This window comes from Otolemur garnettii, unplaced genomic scaffold, assembly GCF_000181295.1.
Source record: "Otolemur garnettii isolate 467f Iridium unplaced genomic scaffold, OtoGar3 scaffold00185, whole genome shotgun sequence".
Lineage (NCBI taxonomy): Eukaryota > Metazoa > Chordata > Mammalia > Primates > Galagidae > Otolemur > Otolemur garnettii.
Window position 1 is genome coordinate 2,738,468 of NW_003852580.1, and position 18,203 is coordinate 2,756,670.

General features: G+C 51.7%; 3 protein-coding genes across 7 annotated transcripts in view; 2 read left to right on the forward strand and 1 right to left on the reverse strand.

Moving 5' to 3' along the window:
• SPATA33 (spermatogenesis associated 33) overlaps nucleotides 1-1,952 on the forward strand; it is an 8,872-nt gene extending 6,920 nt beyond the window's left edge. Inside the window, exon 3 of the mRNA XM_003800836.2 lies at nucleotides 1,741-1,952. Within this exon, the coding sequence (XP_003800884.1) occupies nucleotides 1,741-1,952 (212 nt within the window). The remainder of the gene's footprint in view (nucleotides 1-1,740) is intronic.
• Nucleotides 1,953-4,675: 2,723 nt separating this feature from the next.
• On the forward strand, nucleotides 4,676-14,598 carry CDK10 (cyclin dependent kinase 10). Of its 5 annotated transcripts, none has more exons than XR_002770820.1 (13): nucleotides 4,676-4,801; nucleotides 8,414-8,486; nucleotides 9,421-9,492; nucleotides 10,038-10,140; nucleotides 10,289-10,370; nucleotides 10,682-10,749; nucleotides 11,863-11,915; nucleotides 12,101-12,170; nucleotides 12,817-12,876; nucleotides 13,024-13,147; nucleotides 13,220-13,359; nucleotides 13,502-13,725; nucleotides 13,943-14,000. XR_002770820.1 is itself a non-coding variant. In XM_003800810.3 (13 exons), the coding sequence occupies exons 1-13, from the start codon at nucleotides 4,715-4,717 to the stop codon at nucleotides 14,038-14,040; spliced, it is 1,083 nt and encodes a 360-aa protein (XP_003800858.1). In that variant the 5' UTR covers nucleotides 4,676-4,714; the 3' UTR covers nucleotides 14,041-14,598. The 5 variants fall into 5 exon arrangements, 4 of the variants coding, with proteins under 4 accessions (XP_003800858.1, XP_023363267.1, XP_012667495.1 ...); XM_003800810.3 differs by having other exon boundaries at nucleotides 13,673-13,725; nucleotides 13,943-14,598; XM_023507499.1 differs by having other exon boundaries at nucleotides 4,705-4,763; nucleotides 13,673-13,725; nucleotides 13,943-14,598.
• Nucleotides 14,599-14,626: 28 nt separating this feature from the next.
• The window catches only part of SPATA2L (spermatogenesis associated 2 like), a 6,151-nt gene continuing 2,574 nt past the window's right edge, over nucleotides 14,627-18,203 (reverse strand). The window contains exon 4 of the mRNA XM_023507498.1: nucleotides 14,627-16,435. Within this exon, the coding sequence (XP_023363266.1) occupies nucleotides 15,464-16,435 (972 nt within the window). The 3' untranslated portion in view covers nucleotides 14,627-15,463. The remainder of the gene's footprint in view (nucleotides 16,436-18,203) is intronic.

Genomic DNA, 18,203 nt, shown 5'->3' on the forward strand with positions numbered 1-18,203 from the left:
ACTCGCTTGAGCCCAGGAGATGGAGGTTGCTGTGAGCTGTAATGCCACGGCACTCTGCCCAGGGGGACAGCTTGAGGCTCTGTCTCAAAAAAAAAAGAATGTTCATTATAGCATTGTGTGGAAAAGACAAAAATTGGAAATACACTAAACCATGTTCCTCAAAGAGAGCTGGTTACATAAATGATGGGACCCTAGACAGAAGAACACAGGCTGCCATGAAAGAGCAGGGGCACAACCCCATCTCGCAGTCACCCTTACACACTGCCACATAAAGTCAGAAGAACCATAACGTAATTTTAGAATCAACATGTAGTAATTTTTTTTTTTAGAGACAGAGTCTCACTTTGTCACCCTTGGTAGAGTGCTACGGCATCACAGCTCGCAGCAACCTCCAGCTCTCGGGCTTAGGCGATGCTCTTGCCTCAGCCTCCCAAGTAGTAGCTGGGACTATAGGCGCCCACCACAACACCCAGCTATTTTTTGGTTACAGTTTGGCTGGGGCTGTGTTTGAACCCGCCACCCTTGGTACATGGGGCCACTGGGTTCACTGAGCCACAGGAGCCGCCCGACATGTAGTAATTTTTTTTTTTTTGAGACAGAGCCTCAAGTATCACCCTGGGTAGAATGCTGTGGCATCACAGCTCACAGCAACCTCCAACTCCTGGACTCAAGCGATTCTCCTGCCTCCGCCTTCCAAGTAGCTGGGACTATAGGTGCCTGCCACAACGCCTGGCTAATTTTTGGTTGCAGCCGTCATTGTCGTTTGGCAGGCCTGAGTTGGATTCGAAACTGCTATCTCCGGTGTATGTGGCTGGTGCCTTAGCCGCTTGAGCCACAGGTGCTGAGCCCATGTAGTAATTTTTAAATTTAAAACAACACATAGGGCAGTGCCTGTGGGTCATGGAGACTCTGTCTCAAAAAAAAAAAAAAAGAAAAAGAAAAAGGAAGGAAAAAAAGGCATTTCTAATCAATAAGTTCTATATAGGAAGCTTTTGTCAGAATTAGAATCTCTTTTTTTTGAAAGAGACATAGTTTTACTATGTTGCCCTGGGCTTAAGAAATTCTCTTGCTGGGTGACAGCCATCCCATATGCCAGAGGTAGTGGGTTCAAACCCAGCTCTGGCGAAAAACTGCAAAAAAAAAAAAAGAAAAGAAAAGAAAAGAAATTCTCTTGTCTCAGCCTCCCAAGTAGCTGGGACTATGGGAACCTACCATAATGCCTGGCTATTTTTAGAGACAAAGTCTTGCTCTGGTTCAGGCAATCCACCCATCTCAAACCTGTGAGCTCAGGCAGTCCACCCACCTCCGACTCACAAGTGCTGGGATTACAGGCATGAGCCACAGTGCTCTCGGCCTAGAATCCTTTCTTAATTGTATCTCTGTACCTTAACCTCTGAGACAGTCCCTGCCTGGATATGTGACCTCTCTCTCTCCTGCTTCTGTCACCCTGAAGCCATCTGCAGCACAGCCTTTCTACCCTGGACGATAGAAGCACTCCTCCTACTTTCTCCCTTGAAAGCGGGTACCCAGTACTTCCCACCCTTGTGGCTGAGCTATAAATCCATTTAAGCTTTGGAATGTCCAGTTTGAACAGTTTTGATCACTTCTGGCTTAGCCTGTTTCTTTTCCTGCTAACCATGAGTATAACTCCTTTACTCTGACCCAAGACAGGCATTATCTGCAATGTGAAAAAAGTTTTCCACATACCGACTAAATTCCTGGATGTTTTCTTCCTTCTAGAGAAAGCTGATGGAAAGCAAAAGTCCAACAAGAAGAAAAATGTCATTCCACGGATCATCATCACTCGAGCCTCAAATGAGACTCTGGTTAGCGACAGCTCTAGTGTGAGTGAGGAGCAGAGAACCATTCGGGAGCAGCATGACTGGGGCCCCTACTATCGGCACCGGAACCCCAGCACAGTAGATGCCTATAATTTACATACCACAGAATAAACAAGTGCCCCCAGCAGCTCTCCTCATTGACTGTGATAGGAGTCTCAGCAGCAGTGGCAGAAAGGGCCAGTCCACCCCTCTGGAAGCTGCAGGTGCCCTTCAGCCCTTGAGGTCTGCCCTGTGACCACCTTGGTCTCACCTTCCCCAGAGCTGCCAGCGCCTGGTGAAGGCAAGAGTGACTGCCTCAGAGTGTGAACTTTGTGGTAATAAATTAATATGTTAGTATTTTCCTGTTGCAAGTAGTCAGCTGACTAGGATGCTACATGGACGGCAGGTGGCATCTCATGCTCTCATTCACAATGGACAGTTAAAATCCTGTCTATAAAGGAACAGGGAAGTTACAGTAAATAAGAAGGCCCTCAAACTTGGGGATAAGGTCAGATTTTGAGGGCTAAACTTTAAGCTATATGTTCTTAAAACAGAGAGGTACAGTCACCTAACAAGGACCCAAGGGCTTCTCCCTTGATTGTAATGTGACCCAGTGCACCAAAAGGCCAAGAAGAATGTGGTTTGTGTCCTGGGGTTATGGGGAAGCTGGGCTTTGGAAGTGGCCTTGTTAGCACTGCTATGTCTTCTGGCCGGATGAGGGCTCCTAACAGTGAAGGGCCATTTGAAGGACCCAAGTGCGATGTTGGAAATAGCTCCTCAGATGACATCACCTCACCAGCAGCCTTTGGGTCAGGCTGGTCCAGAATGCCCTCATCTGTCTTGTTTCACACATTTAATCTGGTGACAGCATGCTTAGTTTTGTTATTTCCAGATTGGTTGACAGGGTTTACACATGGTCTCCAAGATATGCTAGCCTCGGGGGGCTAAAAGAACCAGGGGACAATAGCACGTCCACCAGGATTATGGACACATCCTTCTCAGTTGCTGAGGTGAGTGGCCTGTCCAGCATGTACACATGCGTGCACACACAGCCCCATCTGTGCCATGTATGTACATTCATACGTGACCTAAATAATTCAGAAATGAATTCCAAGATAAAAAAATATAGTATGAAGATACAACTTTGTTTAAATACTGCTTCACAAAATGTATTTTAAACTTCCCAGGGAGAGGGAAAGCAATCTGCCAGAAATTACTAAATTTATTAATTACATTTTTTTTCTTTTCTTTCTCTTTTTTTTAAGAGACAGGGTCTTGCTATGTTGCCCAGGCTGGTCTGGGAATCCTGGTCTTAAACAAGCTTCCCTTCTCAGCCTCCGGAGTAGATGGGATTACAGGCATGATCCAGTATACCCAGCTAATTTCTTTAAATGTTGGAGACTTGTTACTCAAGGGCTGCTTTGCATCAACTACGTTACTGGAGTCCGATGGGCCCAACTCTCAGGCACCTAGGCGTTCAGCTCTCCAACCCTTATGAGAAAACATCCACAATGGATCAGAGGTAAGTGGTACTCTGTGTCACATCACACACCATACAGCACATCTGAGTGCCACCCCTCAGGGCCTCCTGAGTTGCTCTCTGGCAGTGGCCAGTGCACCATTTGCCTCTTTGCTGTCCTAGCTGGTTCCAGAGGCAGGCAGCTCTCCCCAACCTGTGAAGACAAGAGTGAGAATGGCACAGAACTGGAAGTGCACTCCTCCCCTTAACTCTGCATGACAGCGCACCCCCTCCTACACAAGGCTCTGTCCCTGGCTAGAGACTGGGGACTAGGTATCTCTGAGGTACAGGCACAACATGACCACTACAGAGGCCACTGCCAGAGACTGGCTTCTGCTCCGCAGATGCCATCAGGAGCACTGCTCAGGTATGCAGCTGGCTTCTGGAAGAACTTAAAGTATTGAAATTATTAATCTGCTGTAATTGACAGTTGTAATTTAAATATCTCCCCAATGGCTCATAACTGTAATCCCAGCACTTTGAGAGGCCAAGGCAGGATTGCGTGAGGTGAGGGGTTCAAAACCACCCTGGGCAACACAGCAAAACCTAACGTCTACAACAAATTTAAAAAAAAAAAATAGCGAGGCATGGTAGCGCCAGCTACTCTGGAGGCCGAGGCAAGAGGATAGCTTGAGCCCGGGAGTTGCAGGCTGCCGTGAGCTGTGCTGACGCCACTGCTTCCCAGCCCAGGTGATAGAGCAAGACTCCGTCTCTAAATAAATAAAAGGTGAGGAACGCGTGGCCCTCAACGTGCAGTCCCTCAACCGAATCCAAACTTCACAGAACGAACCCTTCTGTAAAATTTGGATTCGGCCGCAGGTACCGCGCCCAGGGGCGTCTGTCGCCGATCAGAAACGGTGAGTCGGTCTGCGTCCGAGCTGAGCCCGCCAGCTCGGCTCGTTTCCCACAACAAGCCGCACCCGAGGGCGGCCGACGACAGTGGCCGCGGGCGTCTCTCCCTCGACCTCCCGGGGCGGCGCGGGGCCGGGAGGAGACTCGGGGTTGCAGGGCGCCGTTCCGGGTGCGGGTCCCGAGCACAGAAGCCTCTCCAATGCCGGGAGGACCGACCGACGGCCCCACACCGAGAACTGACCCTCAGCTGGACGGCCCCTTGCCTGGTTGGTCCCAACGTCCTCCCACTCTGCATTTTTATCCGACGCTCCTGCCTGGTCTTGTGACCCGTCTTTAAGGCTAAAATAAGGCCCGAACCGCAGTAGTCAGATCGGATCCGGATAGCCGAGCCCCTCAGGCGAGTCTGGGAGAAGTTCCCTTGGTAACCGTTGCTGAGAGACATTTCCGGAAGTAGGTTGCGCGCCTGCGCCGGGGGAACCGTCTGCGCCAGAGCACAAGAGAAACGGGTGTGGGAGTGTTCGGAATGGCGGAACCAGAGGCTGAGCCGGAACAGATCCGTCTGAAGTGCATCCGTAAGGAAGGCTTCTTCGCAGTGCCTCCGGAACACAGGGTGCGACGAGGTGTCACTCGGGGCAATTATGACCCCTCGCCAGCGGCAGGGCCGGACCGAGGCACCCTCGGTTTCAGTGTCGCGCTACGGCGCCGACGTTTCCCGCAGGCGGGATCGACAGTCCCAGAGTTCTCCGCGGCTGGGGCAGAAGCCGCCTGGGTGGTCCCAGGTCCCTGGTAGCAGAGAACTGGCGGTCCCGGCGGGGTGTGATCCAGTTCTCAAGAAGCCCGCCTCCCTGGAAAGAGCAGGCTTCGGGGTCCACTTCTAGTGCTTTTTATTTTTGCGCCCAGGCCGGGCCTGGAGCAACTTGTACTGAGGGAGAATTTACCTGTCAGAAGAGTTGGCGACTTGGAGTCTCTCTCCGGGCTTAGACTGGACTAGGCACGGCTCCGGCTGTGACCCGGCAGCCTTAGTGCGAGGACTCTGTGTGTGTTACTGTCACTAAGACCTCTACCGAGGTGCTATTACTCCTTTTCGTAGAGGTGAAGAAGGTGATTCATCTTTGGGGCGTTGAGTGAGTTTTACCGAGGCAAACAGCTGGTGGAGGGACGGAGGTTTGAATTCTGGCGACTGGATTGTGTTTTAAGTACTTACTGATAGGCCGAGTCACGTGTATAGTTAGACTTGTTAATAGATGGTGGCTGAACGAGTAACACAGCCGCACTAAGGTCCTCTGCTGGCCGTTGTGCATCTTTCAGATGTCCAGCAGGGGCTTGCTGAATTCAGAGCACTCTGCTGGACCCTGAGGCCAAAGCAGTGAGTTGGGAATACCCAGCCAAGGACAGTGCAAAGTGCACAGTGGTAAATGCCTCAAGACATAAAGTATCAGGGATTTTAGAGAAAGGAATTTGTTTTGTTTTGTTTTGTTTTTTGGCCGGGGCTGGGTTTGAACCTGCCACCTCGGGCATGCCGGGGCCCTACCCGTTTGAGCCACAGGCGCCGCCCCAGAGAAAGGAATTGTTTTATAGAATAGATGGCATTTATTTGAGGCCAGGAAGTGTGGAAAGGATTTGGGCGTCCAAAAAGGAGATGGGGCAGCATGACAGGCTCAGGGAGAAGCAGAATCACAGAGGAGTGAAAGGGTGAAGAGGAAGAGCAAGGAAGAAGGGAGTATGAGAAGGGGAATTAAGATGGGAGAGGGAGGTTAAAGCAATATCATGGAAGCGCACCAGGCCAGGTTATTTTGATTTGGCTCCTTATATGTCAAGGTAACAAGACCAGGGCTGGGCATGGTGCCTCAATGCCTATAATCATAGCACTCTGGGAGGCCAAAGTAGGTGGATTGCTTGAGTTCACTAGTTCAAAACCAGTCTGAGCAAAAGCGAGCCCCCGTTTCTACTAAAAATACAAAAACTGAGGCAAGAGGATCACTTGAGCCTCAGTTGGAGGTCGCTGTGAGCTGTGAGCTATGACACCATGGCACTCTACAAAGGGTGACAGCTTCAGACTGTGTCTCAAAAAAGAAACAGACAAAAGAAGTAATGAGACCAGGTCAGGTGATATGGCTCATGCCTGTAATCCTAACACTCTGGAAGGCCAAAGTGAGTGGATTGCTTGAGCTCAGGAGTTGAGACCAGTCTGAACAAGAGTGAGAACCCATCTCTAAAAACAGCCAGACATTGTGGCAGGTGTCTCTAGTCCCAGCTACTTGGGAGGCTAAGGCAAGAGGATCACTTGAGCCCAGGAGTCTGGGGTTGCTGTGAGCTGTGACCCACAGCACTCTACCAAGGGCAACAAAGTGATACTCTGTCTCAAAAAAAAAAAAAAACAAGACAGAGAGCAGGGTTGTTAAGGGAAGCTGTAGGAGCTGCTCCAATTTGAACCTTGATGCATGTACTTTTTTCTTTTTTTTGAGGTGGGTTTTGCTGTCAACTGGGCTGGAACATAGTGGCATCATTATAGCTTGCTGCAATCTTAAAACTCCTGGGCTGGCTTGGCGCCTGTGGCTCAAGTGGCTAAGGCGCCAGCCACAGACACCTAAGGTGGCGGGTTCAAATCCAGCCTGGGCCTGTCAAACAACAACGACGCTGCAACCAAAAAAAAGCCGGGCGTTGTGGTGGGTGCCTGTGGTCCCAGCTACTTGGGAGGCTGAGGCAGGAGACTCGCTTGAGCCCAGGAGTTGGAGGTTGCCATGAGCTTTGATGCCACAGTAGTCTACCCAGGGGCATAGCTTGAGGCTCTGTCTCAAAAAAAAAAAACAGCTCCTGGGCTCAAGTGATCTTTTTGCCTCAGCCTCCCAAGTAACTGGGACTACAGGCACCCACCACAGTGCCCAGCTAATTTTTCTATTTTTAGTAAAGATGGGATCTTGCTCTTGCTCATGCTGGTCTCAAAGTCCTGAGCTCAAATGATCCTCCTGCCTCTGCCTGAGTAGCTGGGAGTACAGGCATGTGCCACCACACCTGGCTAATTTTTCTATTTTTCATAGAGATGGGGTTTCAAACTCCTGTCCTCAAACAATCTTCCCCACTTGGCCTCCCAAAGTGTTAGGATTACAGGCCCACTCCTGGCCTGGGTGTATTTTTATATGCAAAGGAAAGTGTTCATTCAGGTCACCTAGAAGTACACCACATTAATAAGTGTATTTGAGTACAGGCTTTCTACTAGGACAGGAGAGATCCCAAAATACAGTGAATCAGTTAATATAGAGCTTCATTTTTCTCTTCCACACTCCAGAAAGAGGCAGCTCCTTCCACAAGGTGGGCCAGCCATTCTGGTTCTGTGTGTCTTGCTGCTTCACCTCATCTACATTTGCCTCAAAGGCCAAAGAGAAGTGGGTGGCAACCGGTTTCATTTCATCTGGAAGTCACATAGGTCCTTTCTCATATCCCAAGACCGAATGTCACTGGATAGTATTTCATAACTCAAAGGAAAAGCTGCTGTGTGGATGCTGTGGACAGACGTCTTTGCTGTAGAATGTTTCCATAGGTGGCCAGTGGCTACTGTTACTGGGTAGTGGACATGTGGGCCATGGGAAGGTGAGTGGTTAGGACACTTCAGTGATATTCAAAACACTGGCCCAGTATCATCACACCTTTTTCTCATCAGAAAAGCCCAAGTGGGCTGGTCCAAAGGTAAAGTGTTATCTCACCCAGTTGTTCAGTCAGTTACAGACTGAACTCGTTGAATTATTTTTTTTTTTTTTTGAGATGGAGCCTCAAGCTATCCCCCTGGGTAGAGTGCCATGGCATCACGCTCACAGCAACCTCCAACTCCTGGGCTCAAGCGAGTCTCCTGCCTCAGCCTCCCAAGTAGCTGGGACCACAGGCGCCCGCCACAACGCCTGGCCATTTTTTGGTTGCAGCCGTCATTGTTGTTTGGCGGGTCCGGGCTGGGGATTCGAACCTGCCACCTTAGGTGTATGTGGCTGGCGCCTTAGCCGCTTGAGCCATAGGCGCCGAGCCTCCTCGTTGAATTCTTGCATCTTCTTACTACTGCATTTGAGTAGTCTTTCAAAAGAAACCAAAAAAAAGAAAAGCCTGTGTATGGTTGCTTTTCTGTTGGTGAGCAAGACATGAGTAGGCTCTTTGGTCCAAAGTGCATGTGAAGTCTCCACCCTTAGTTGTTCCATTCACCACCGGATGTCTACACTGCAGCACCGTTCTCTCCCAGCTAGGACAGTGCCGGAGTGTGAAGGAGTTCGAGAAGCTGAACCGCATCGGCGAGGGCACCTATGGCATCGTGTGTGAGTAGCCAAGCTGGGGTGTGTAGCTGCCACTCATGGTTCTGGCTCATCTAGGACAGGGGTGGCAAAGCAGCACCTGTGTTGAGGCTTAAAGGGGTTCATTCCCTGAGCTTCAGCCAGCACAGAAACTTGTTCCAGAACTTTATTCTTGGTGTAATTACCACAAACTATACCATTTCTGGATAAATGTAAGCATCGGGTTGCAATGTCAATAATCCGAATGTAGAACCACAGAGTGGAGATTATTACTAGTGAAATGTAGAACTTCCAAAAGCAGCTGGAGATGTGGTAGCTGCAAATTGGCATTAGCCTTTCTGGAACCTGCACAAAATAGCAAAGTGTTTTATGGACCATTTTCACACAAAATAAGGGGCTTTTTTTGAGACAGAGTCACTGTGTCACCCTCGGTAGAGTGCCTTGGCATCACAGCTAACAGCAACCTCCAACTCATTGGCTTAAGCGATCTTCTTGCCTCAGCTTCCCAAGTAGTTGGGACTACAGGCACCCCCCACAATGCCCGACTATTTTTTTGTTGCAGTTGTTGTTTAGCAGGCCCTTGCCAGGTTTGAACCTGCTAGCCTCGGTGTATGTGGCCGGCACTCTACTTACTGAGCTATGGGCACCAAGCTCAAAATAAGGGTTTTTTAGATTCAGTACTTTGACGTTAAAACATAGTTATAGGACAAGACAGTGGTCTGCACTGTAAGGATAACTGAGCAGCTAGGGGCCAGGTTCTAGCACCCCCCAACCATTCCACATGAAAAATCCACCAGACTTCTGCGTTTTGGGATAGGATGCAGCTTGCACAGAATGAGGACCAAGTGTCACTGGCACTGGGTTGTCAGAGAAGAGGAAGAGGAGGAGGCCAGGAGGAGGCACCTGTGCATTACAGGTACTCTGGCCAGACTTTGTTAGATCCTGAATGTGTTTCCAGATCGGGCTCGGGACACCCAGACAGATGAAATTGTCGCACTGAAGAAGGTTCGGATGGACAAGGAGAAGGATGGTGAGCAGGGAGGAGGGGCAGGACCACCGTACTGGGGCAGGAAGGTGTGAGTTTTCTGTGGCTTCCCCAGGACTGAATCCTCCAGAGGCATCTGCACAGTGCTCAGTGCTGTGTGCAGCATAGCTGGGACACTCCTGTTGTCCAGCCTCTGCAGAGTTCTGGCATGTCAGCCATCACCCCCAGTCCCACACTCTTAAGCCTCAGCTCTCTGAACCTTGCATGGTTTTCCCCCGTCTGCTTGGAGGGGCTCTGCATTTTCTGCATCCCTCCACACTGAGCCACCCACCTCTGGTCACCTCCCAGTACCTGCTTGTAACACAGTTAGTGCAGTGAGGTGCTAATTTATATTTGATGGAAAGTTAAAAATGCATGTTCAGATCATAGTGATTCTAAGGTGTTTATGAAGCCCTCAAGGGTAGGGGCTGGCTGAGGCTTTCCCTGGCTATAGGTGTCCCCTCTGCAGGGGGTTGGAGGCTCCCTGAGGCTGTCTCCCCCTAGGTGTCCCCTCAGCGGGGTGGGGGCTTACTGAAGCTGTCTTCCCCCAGGCATCCCCATCAGTAGTCTGCGGGAGATCACGCTGCTTCTTCGTCTTCATCATCCGAACATCGTGGAACTGAAGGAGGTGGTTGTGGGGAACCACCTGGAGAGGTGTGCAGCCTCCCGGTTTCTGCATCAGGCCTCAGCTGAGTCCCTGACCTGTTCCCATGGCTTGGGTGGTCCCCATTCTCCAGCAGGGGAGCCCCTTTCCTTACTTACAGGAAAGCAGGAGTTGCATGCATCTTCCCCTTTTCGTCAGCATCTTCCTGGTGATGGGTTACTGTGAGCAAGACCTGGCCAGCCTCCTGGAGAATATGCCAACACCCTTCTCAGAGGCCCAGGTTCGTGGCTGGGGGCCATTGGGTGGGAACTTCATAGGCTCTTACTGTGCACACTTGTACCAAACACAGCCACTGCCACGTCTCAGCTTTATAGAGAGGGGAGCATTAGGAATTCTCCCAGCTATGGGCATTAGATTGGTCACTGTATAGGGGGTGGGGGCAGCAATACCTTTTGAGCTGTGCTACACACAGCAGCCTCTGGGTTCCTGTGGCTGTGTGCTGACCACTGGTCCTGAGGCCACTGTGGACATTGCAGGCCCAGCCGGGCTCCCGAAGCACTGCCTGACTGGCGCCTCTGGCCCTGTGCACAGGTCAAGTGCATCGTGTTACAGGTGCTCCGTGGACTTCAGTACCTGCACAGGAACTTCATCATCCACAGGTGGGTGGCGGCGTGATGCTGAGAGGGTTGTCCCTGGCCTCTGTTGGCAGCATGCCATTCCAAGTGCTGTCCAGGAGAGGAGCAAAAGTGCAGTGCTCCTCAGGAAGGGTCCAGACCAAAGGAGTTTGACAAGCCCTCAGGCCTGGGTGGTGACTGGGTATGAGTGCACCCAGCCTGGAGATGGGGGTGATGCAGTGGAGACCAGAGCCTCCTTGGAGTGCTGTGACTCACAGCAGGAAGCAGGATGGTGCAGGTAGTGGCTTCCCTATATTGGGCAGCTGGTGCAATATCTGGGTGGGGAGCCAGGCAGAATTGGAAGTGAGACCTGGTTCTGCTCTTGCTTCAGAGAGCTGTGGGGAGCTCTGGTATCCCCAGCTATAAGTCATCTTGCCCCACTGCCTGCCCTTCCTTTTACTTTTTTACTTACTTGAGATAGAGTCTTACTCTTTTGCTCTTGGTAGAGTGCTGTGGCATCATCATAACTCACAGCAACCTCAAACTCTGGACCTCAAGTGATCTTCCTGCCTCAGCTTCCTGAGTAGCTGAGATTATAGGCACCTGCCACCATGCCCAGTTTGTTTTTCTATTTTTAGGAGATATGGAGTTTTACCCAGTTTGGTCTTGAACTCCTGAGCTCAGGCAATCCACCTGCTTCGGCCTCCCAGAGTGCTAGGATTACAGATATGAACCACTGTGCCCAGCCCTCTGTTTTCCCTTTTAGAGGGGCCAAATGTGGCTCGGTGCCCGTAGTTCAGTGGTTAGGGCGCTAGCCACATACAGTGAGGCTGGCAGGTTTGAATCCAGCCCAGGCCAGCTAAACAACAATGACAACTGCAACAACAATAAAAAATAGCTGGTGTTGTAATGGGCGCCTGTAGTCCCAGCTACTTGGGAGGCTGAGGCAAGAGAATTGCTTAAGCCCAAGAATTTGAAGTTGCTGTGAGCTGTGACACCACAGCACTCTACCGAGGGTGACATAGACTCTGTCTGAAAAAAAAAAAAAGAGGAGGGGCAAACGTGAGGAAATGTTCAGGAAAGCACTAAATGATAACAGTCCAATTACCCTGTGGAGCTGGCTGCCTGGGAGCCACCATTGTTCTCTTTCTGTCACAGAGACCTGAAAGTCTCCAACTTGCTCATGACTGACAAAGGCTGCGTGAAGACAGGTAGGTGTTGCCTGCTGGCCTCACATCACAGAGTGGTCTTCTGTGACCATCACCTTGCTGAGGGCCAGCAGGTGCTGGTCTTCATAGGCACCGGAAGTCAGGGCCTGACTAGTCTCCGTGGCCCTAGGTGGTGAGGAAGTGGCCCTCATGGGGCAATAGTCCTTATTCTCCCTTTTCTGCTGCAGCGGATTTCGGCCTGGCCCGGGCCTATGGTGTCCCAGTAAAACCAATGACCCCTAAGGTTGTCACCCTCTGGTGAGTCCTCAGAAACGGGGGCCCTTGGGGCATGGGTTGGGAATGGCAGGCTGAAGCTGCAGACAGGCCCTGAGGGTATTGTAGCTGTGCAGCCTGCGATCACTTGTAAAGATGAGGTCTAGGACAGCTTCCCCAACACAGCAGTTATCCTGGGAGAGGGGATGCCAGCCAGGCTTGTGGTGTCGGGAAGCTGCCTTGTCCAGATAGCTGTGGAGCTCTCTCAGGAAGCAAGGCTGCTTTGCAGATCAAGGATGGGCAGCTCATGCAGCAGTCTGCTTATACTTCTCCTCTATGTTCTTGACAGAGCAGGGCAGAGGTAAAAGGCAAGACACTGAAATTGGTCAGACCCAGGTCAGGATATCCACATGATCCCCATCTGAAAATGGGCTGATGATGGTGACTGGGTGTAGCTTTATGCTGGGGAATCCATGATTCTTGTAACAGGCAAGATGGTGCCACCCATCATGGCTCCCCCACAGGCAGCTGTGAGTAGGCATGTTGCCGCCATTTGCAGGGGGAGAACAGGGGTGTGGGGTGGGGTCACCAATCCAGCTGTCCAACCCACCATGGGCTGTTAGGAGGCCATCTCTTGTTGAGGCCTGGCCTAGAGCAGAGCAGCTCAGTGCAAGGTGGGTGTTGTTCACAGGTACCGAGCTCCTGAACTGCTGCTAGGGACTACCACCCAGACCACCAGCATTGACATGTGGTGAGCAGCTGCCGGGGGGGCCGGGCCCTGAGAGGAGTGTGAGAAGGGGCCTCTAGCAGTGACGTTTGCAGGAGGTGGGCCTGCTTTCACAGTGTTCTCTCACCCCCATGGGCCCATGGCTATAGTAAGGCCTGCTGTTCTCTGTAGGGCTGTGGGCTGCATCCTGGCTGAGCTGCTGGCCCACAAGCCCCTTCTTCCTGGCACCTCTGAGATCCACCAGATCGACCTAATTGTGCAGCTGCTGGGGACACCCAGTGAGAACATCTGGCCGGTGGGTGTCCTGGGAAGCCCTGTGGCCCCTCCCCACACTTTGCCCACATGGCTCAGCCCCTGCTTCCTATAGGGCTTCTCCAAGCTGCCGCTGGTTGGCCAGTACAGCCTGCGGAAACAGCCCTACAACAACCTCAAGCACAAGTTCCCATGGCTCTCTGAGGCTGGGCTGCGCCTGGTGAATCTCCTCTTCATGTATGACCCCAGGAAAAGGTGTGACACCCCCTCCCCGCTCTTCTGTGGGCCAGGAGCCCTGACCTCCATGCAGAGGCGGAGGGACTCCTTATGCCCAAATCTGTCACAGGTAGTTTCTCAGAACATAGGCTGATGCCATTTCCACACATGTGCCTGCCAGGCACCTTGGCCACGGGGCTCCTGTCCACCCACCCGTGGAGCCCACTCTGAAGTCCCCCCGTGTGCCACCCAGCATCTTTGGGGAATTTGAACCACAGCTGCCTGGGAGGTGGGGTGTGAGGGAAACAGACTGACCAAGGCCAAGTACCCCACTACCGGCTAACTCCTCCAGGGCGACAGCTGGAGACTGCCTGGAGAGCTCGTACTTCAAGGAGAAGCCCCTCCGTGAGTGCCCCAACCCCCTCCGGCTCGCTCTGTGGGGACTGGCTGGTGGTCCATCTTGTCTGGGTGGAGTGTGGGTCCTGAGCAGACCTGTGTGTAGCCAGGCATGTCTCCATGGGGTGAAGGCAGGAACAGCACAGTGCAGGGCTGGACAAGGTGCAGCTGGGTTCAGACCTGGGTTTCCTCTCTACCTGCACTGAGCCGCTTATCTTCCCTGCAGCCTGTGAGCCGGAGCTCATGCCCACCTTCCCTCACCATCGCAACAAGCGGGCTGCCCCAGCCTCATCTGAAGGCCAGACCAAGCGCTGCAAGCCCTGACCGTGAACCCAGCACACACCTGTGTCCCCTCACCCAGATGGCTGTATCAGCAGTGGACAGAAACAGTCCTGCAGGCTGGGCTGATCAGCCACCTGGGATCCATCTTATCCCCTTGGCTGGGACATCCTTTAGCCAGCTTTACCCTGCTATTCCTTCTGTACCCACCGCCTCCAGAGGCAGCCAGGTGTGGACATGAGGTGGGGGCTTCTAGCCTCTATACCCTAGAAGGCCTCTGCTATGGCCACATGGAGTCCGCCCATCAGTTTGGCTCTTGTTTGGTGACCCTTCTCTGGAGTTGTTGGGTCCAACTCACTGGGTGTCTTAGAAATGGTGGTGTATTCTGCCCAGGGTAGAGAGGCTGTGCTGACCTCACGTGGGGCCAGCAGTACCCCTAGTAGGGAGGAGAAACAAAGGTGAGGTGGGGGCTATGACATGCCCTGAGACCCCAGGAGGAGAGCTGGGTTGGGGCTGAGCTGTACTTTTCCCCAGAAGAGTGTGTGGTTGGCTCTGGAGCAGAGCAGAAGATGGAGCTCTTATTAGATATGTACTTTCCCAACAGCATGCTTGCTTCATCATTTTATGTATTTCAGGTCTGATTCTTTCAACATTGACAGCATCCTCTGAGTGTGTCAGGGTCCAGAGGGGGATGTGAAGTCCTAGTGACCAGGGAGGGGGGAGCCCAGAACAGCAGGTGAGAGCACCAGCCAGAGGTGAGCAGGGCAGACCCCTCTAGCAGGTTCACTTTCAGGCCTCCCTTGAGCCCAGCAGCCTGCACCTGGGAAGCTGGGGCAGTGTTGGTGAGAACCCTTGTCTACTTGCAGATCTTAGGCACCTCCGTGTCTGGTTTGAGGTCATGTCACATTCAGTCTGTGGACCCAGCTTCCCCTGCTCCCCTGGCCCTGTGGCTAACGCATTTGGGCAGGCCTGTGACACCAAGGGGAAGGCTAGGGATACCACAGCCAGGTGTGCTATGTGCCAGGCAGAGCCCATGACTGGCCCCAGGAACTCAGGGGTCCCAGTGTCACCTTCAAGGCCCTGTTTGGAGATGGACATGTGCAGGGAGGCTGCATGTTCTGAACCACAGACCTCATAGAGCAGGAGTGCAGGCCAGCCAGAAGGCCTCAGGTCACGGGTCCTTCTCAGGGGCAGGTTTGATCACTGACTTAGACACATAGGCTGGCTGTAGGCATGGATACTGAGGACAGGAGCCTGTAGAAAGGCTACTGCTGGGGTCTAGACTTGGTCCCTGTGGGAGGTGCTTTCTGTGTAAAGCAAGGCAATCTGTCCCCCTAGTGGGGCCTGGACTGTCTAAACCCCTCCTGCTGTGCCCAGGACTCCCCCGTGGCAGGGTAGCCATTGGCCTGAGCCCCCCAAAGAGAAGCACCATGGGAACTAAGGCCCCTGACGTGGGGCCCTCCTGGGCCTAGGGCCTGGCCCCAGGGCTGTCGTAGAGCAAAGTGTCCATCTGTGCACGCTGTAGCCATAGGCGCCGTCGGGGCTCCCCAAGCAGCACACGCAGTGAGTGACTGGGGCGGCAGGTGGGCAGGGCTGCGCAATGGGCTGCATGCAGCTGGTGGCAGGTGTCACAGCAGAGGGTGGGTAGGGTGCCAGGGAGCAGGCAACTGTGTGCCTGGTAGCCTGGGGGCTCAGGGGCAGGCCCAAAGGATGATGCCTCTGCCCGCATATGCCTGGGGCTAGCGCCCCCAGGACTCCTGGGGGTTTCAGGAATGGCCAGGTCTCCAGGCCGACTCAGCTCTCGGCGCAGAGAAAGGAAGGAGAAGGCTGAGGGCTCAGGCTCCAGCTCTTCCTCTGAGGCCCCGTAGGGTGGGCTGCTGGCCTGAGATAGCTCTTCAGCTGGGGGCTCCCAGGCCTGGCCCCCAGAGCCCCACAGTTTAGCACTCTGCTCCCAGAGTGGGGGTCTGTAGGCCAGCTCTCCTGGGGGTGAGTCTGGGTCCAGGGATGGCTCCTCGTACAGGCTGGCCTCCTCTGAGCCCTCGTCTTCCTGCAGGTCTCGGTACAAGTCCAGTGGTGCCCTGTAAGTAGCAGGGGTGCCTCTGGGGGGCAGGGGCGGTGGCTCAGTATCCTGGGCCAGTCGCTGCTGCAGCCAGGCTACACAGGAGGCCACATCCCCATTGGCCCGGCGTGCCTGCAGCAGCTCCTCAGCTGGCAGCACACTGGTGCCCAACTGGGATAGCACCTCTCCCAGGATCTCACATTCCAGCCGCAGGGCGAAGCAACCCAGGGCCACCTGGACCAGCTGGCAGGCCGGGGGTGGGGCGGTCACCATGAGACAGTGGCTGTCCCTGCGCACATAGCCCATCTTCTGGAAGCTCTTAATAAGGAGGTCTTCGGAAAGCACGCCCTTAAGCACGTGCACATAGCCCCCAGAGAAGGTCTGCAAGGGAAGGAGGGGCCTGGTCAGCCACCGAGCCCAGCACAGACGCAAACTCAGTCCCAGAAACCAACCTGGCTAGCCTGGGGCAGGCCTGAATATCAGAATTTTTTTTTTTTTTTGAGACAGAGCCTTAAGCTGCTGCCCTGGGTAGAGTGCCATGGCATTAATTCACAGCAACCTCCAACTCCTAGGCTCAAGCAATTTTCTTTCCTCCTCCTCCCAAGTAGCTGGGACTATAGGCACCCTCCACAACGCCCCGCTATTTTTTGGTTCCAGCCGTTATTGTTTGGAGGGCCTGGGCTGGATTCCAACCCGCCAGCTCTGGTGTATGTGGCTGGCATCGTAGCCTCTTGAGCCCGGCTATTTTTTTTTTTTGGTTACAGCCGTTATTGTTTGGAGGGCCTGGGCTGGATTCAAACCTGCCAGCTCAAGTGTATGTGGTGGCGCCTTAGCCACTTGAGCTACAGGCGCTGAGCCCAATTTGTTAATTGTTGTACAGAAGCTTTTTAGCTTGATGCAATCCACTTATATATTTTTTCTCTTGTTGCCTGTACATTTTTATTTTTTTGAGACAGGTCTCCCTATGTTGCCTAGGCTGGAGTGTGGTGGTGTCATCATAGCTCATTGCCACCTTGAACTCCTGGCCTCAGGTGATCCTTCCTCCTCAACCTCCTGAGTAGCTAGGACTACAGGAACACACTACCACGCCTGATTGATTTTTAAATTTTTTGTAGAGATAGAGTCTCACCATTTTGCCCAGGGTAGTATTGAACTCCTGTCCTTGAGTGATCCTCCCACCTTGGCTACTCAAAGAGCTAGAATACAAGCCTAAACCACTTTGTCTAGACTCTAGTCTTTGGATGTAGACATTTATTGCTATAATCCTTAGAATCAATCATGTGATTTTTCTCCTTTTACCTTTAATATGGTGATTTACAGCAACAGATTTCCTAACACTGAACCATCACTATGTTTCTTTTTTTTTTAAATTTCTTTTTAAATTATGTTTCTTATATAAGGTTCACTAGAGAATAATATTACATAAGGTGTCCGTAAAGTTCATGTGCAACTATTTTAAATTGCACATGAACTTTATGGACACCCTATATATTATTTTGTTGTCATACTGTAGGCTTGTATTTAACCTTGTTTTATTGAGTTATTTACAGATGGGATTTATTTATAGTTTTGTTAATGCATAATTTTGGATTTGGGTATCAGTATTATGTTCATTTTAATAAAAAGATTAATTTCTTCCTCTTTTGCACTCTAAAAACAGTTAAATATTGAACATTTGTTTAAATATTAGACAGTGAAGTTACCTGTGTCTTTAAAGTTTTCTGGGATAATTCCCTGTATTTTCCTAGTGCATAAGAAGCGTTTTTACATTCTTTTTCTATGGTAACTGGCCTCCTTAGGTTTTTCTATCTCATTTGGGGCAATTTTTGGTAGTGTATTATTTCTTAAAAATTATTAATTTTATTCATGTATATGAATATTTATAGATAATTAAGCAAATCAGTATCTTCTTATTCTTACAATAACCAGAGTAGGTATCATTATGTTCTATTCTTCGATTTTGTGTATTTGTGCTTTCTCTCTTTAAAATATTAGGAAATAGGCTCGGTGCCTATGGCTCAAGTGGCTAAGGCATCAGCCACATACAACTAAGGTGGCAGGTTCAAATCCAGCCCGGGCCCACCAAACAACAATGATGGCTGCAACCAAAAAAAAAAAAAATAGCCAGGCATTGTGGCAGGCACTTGTG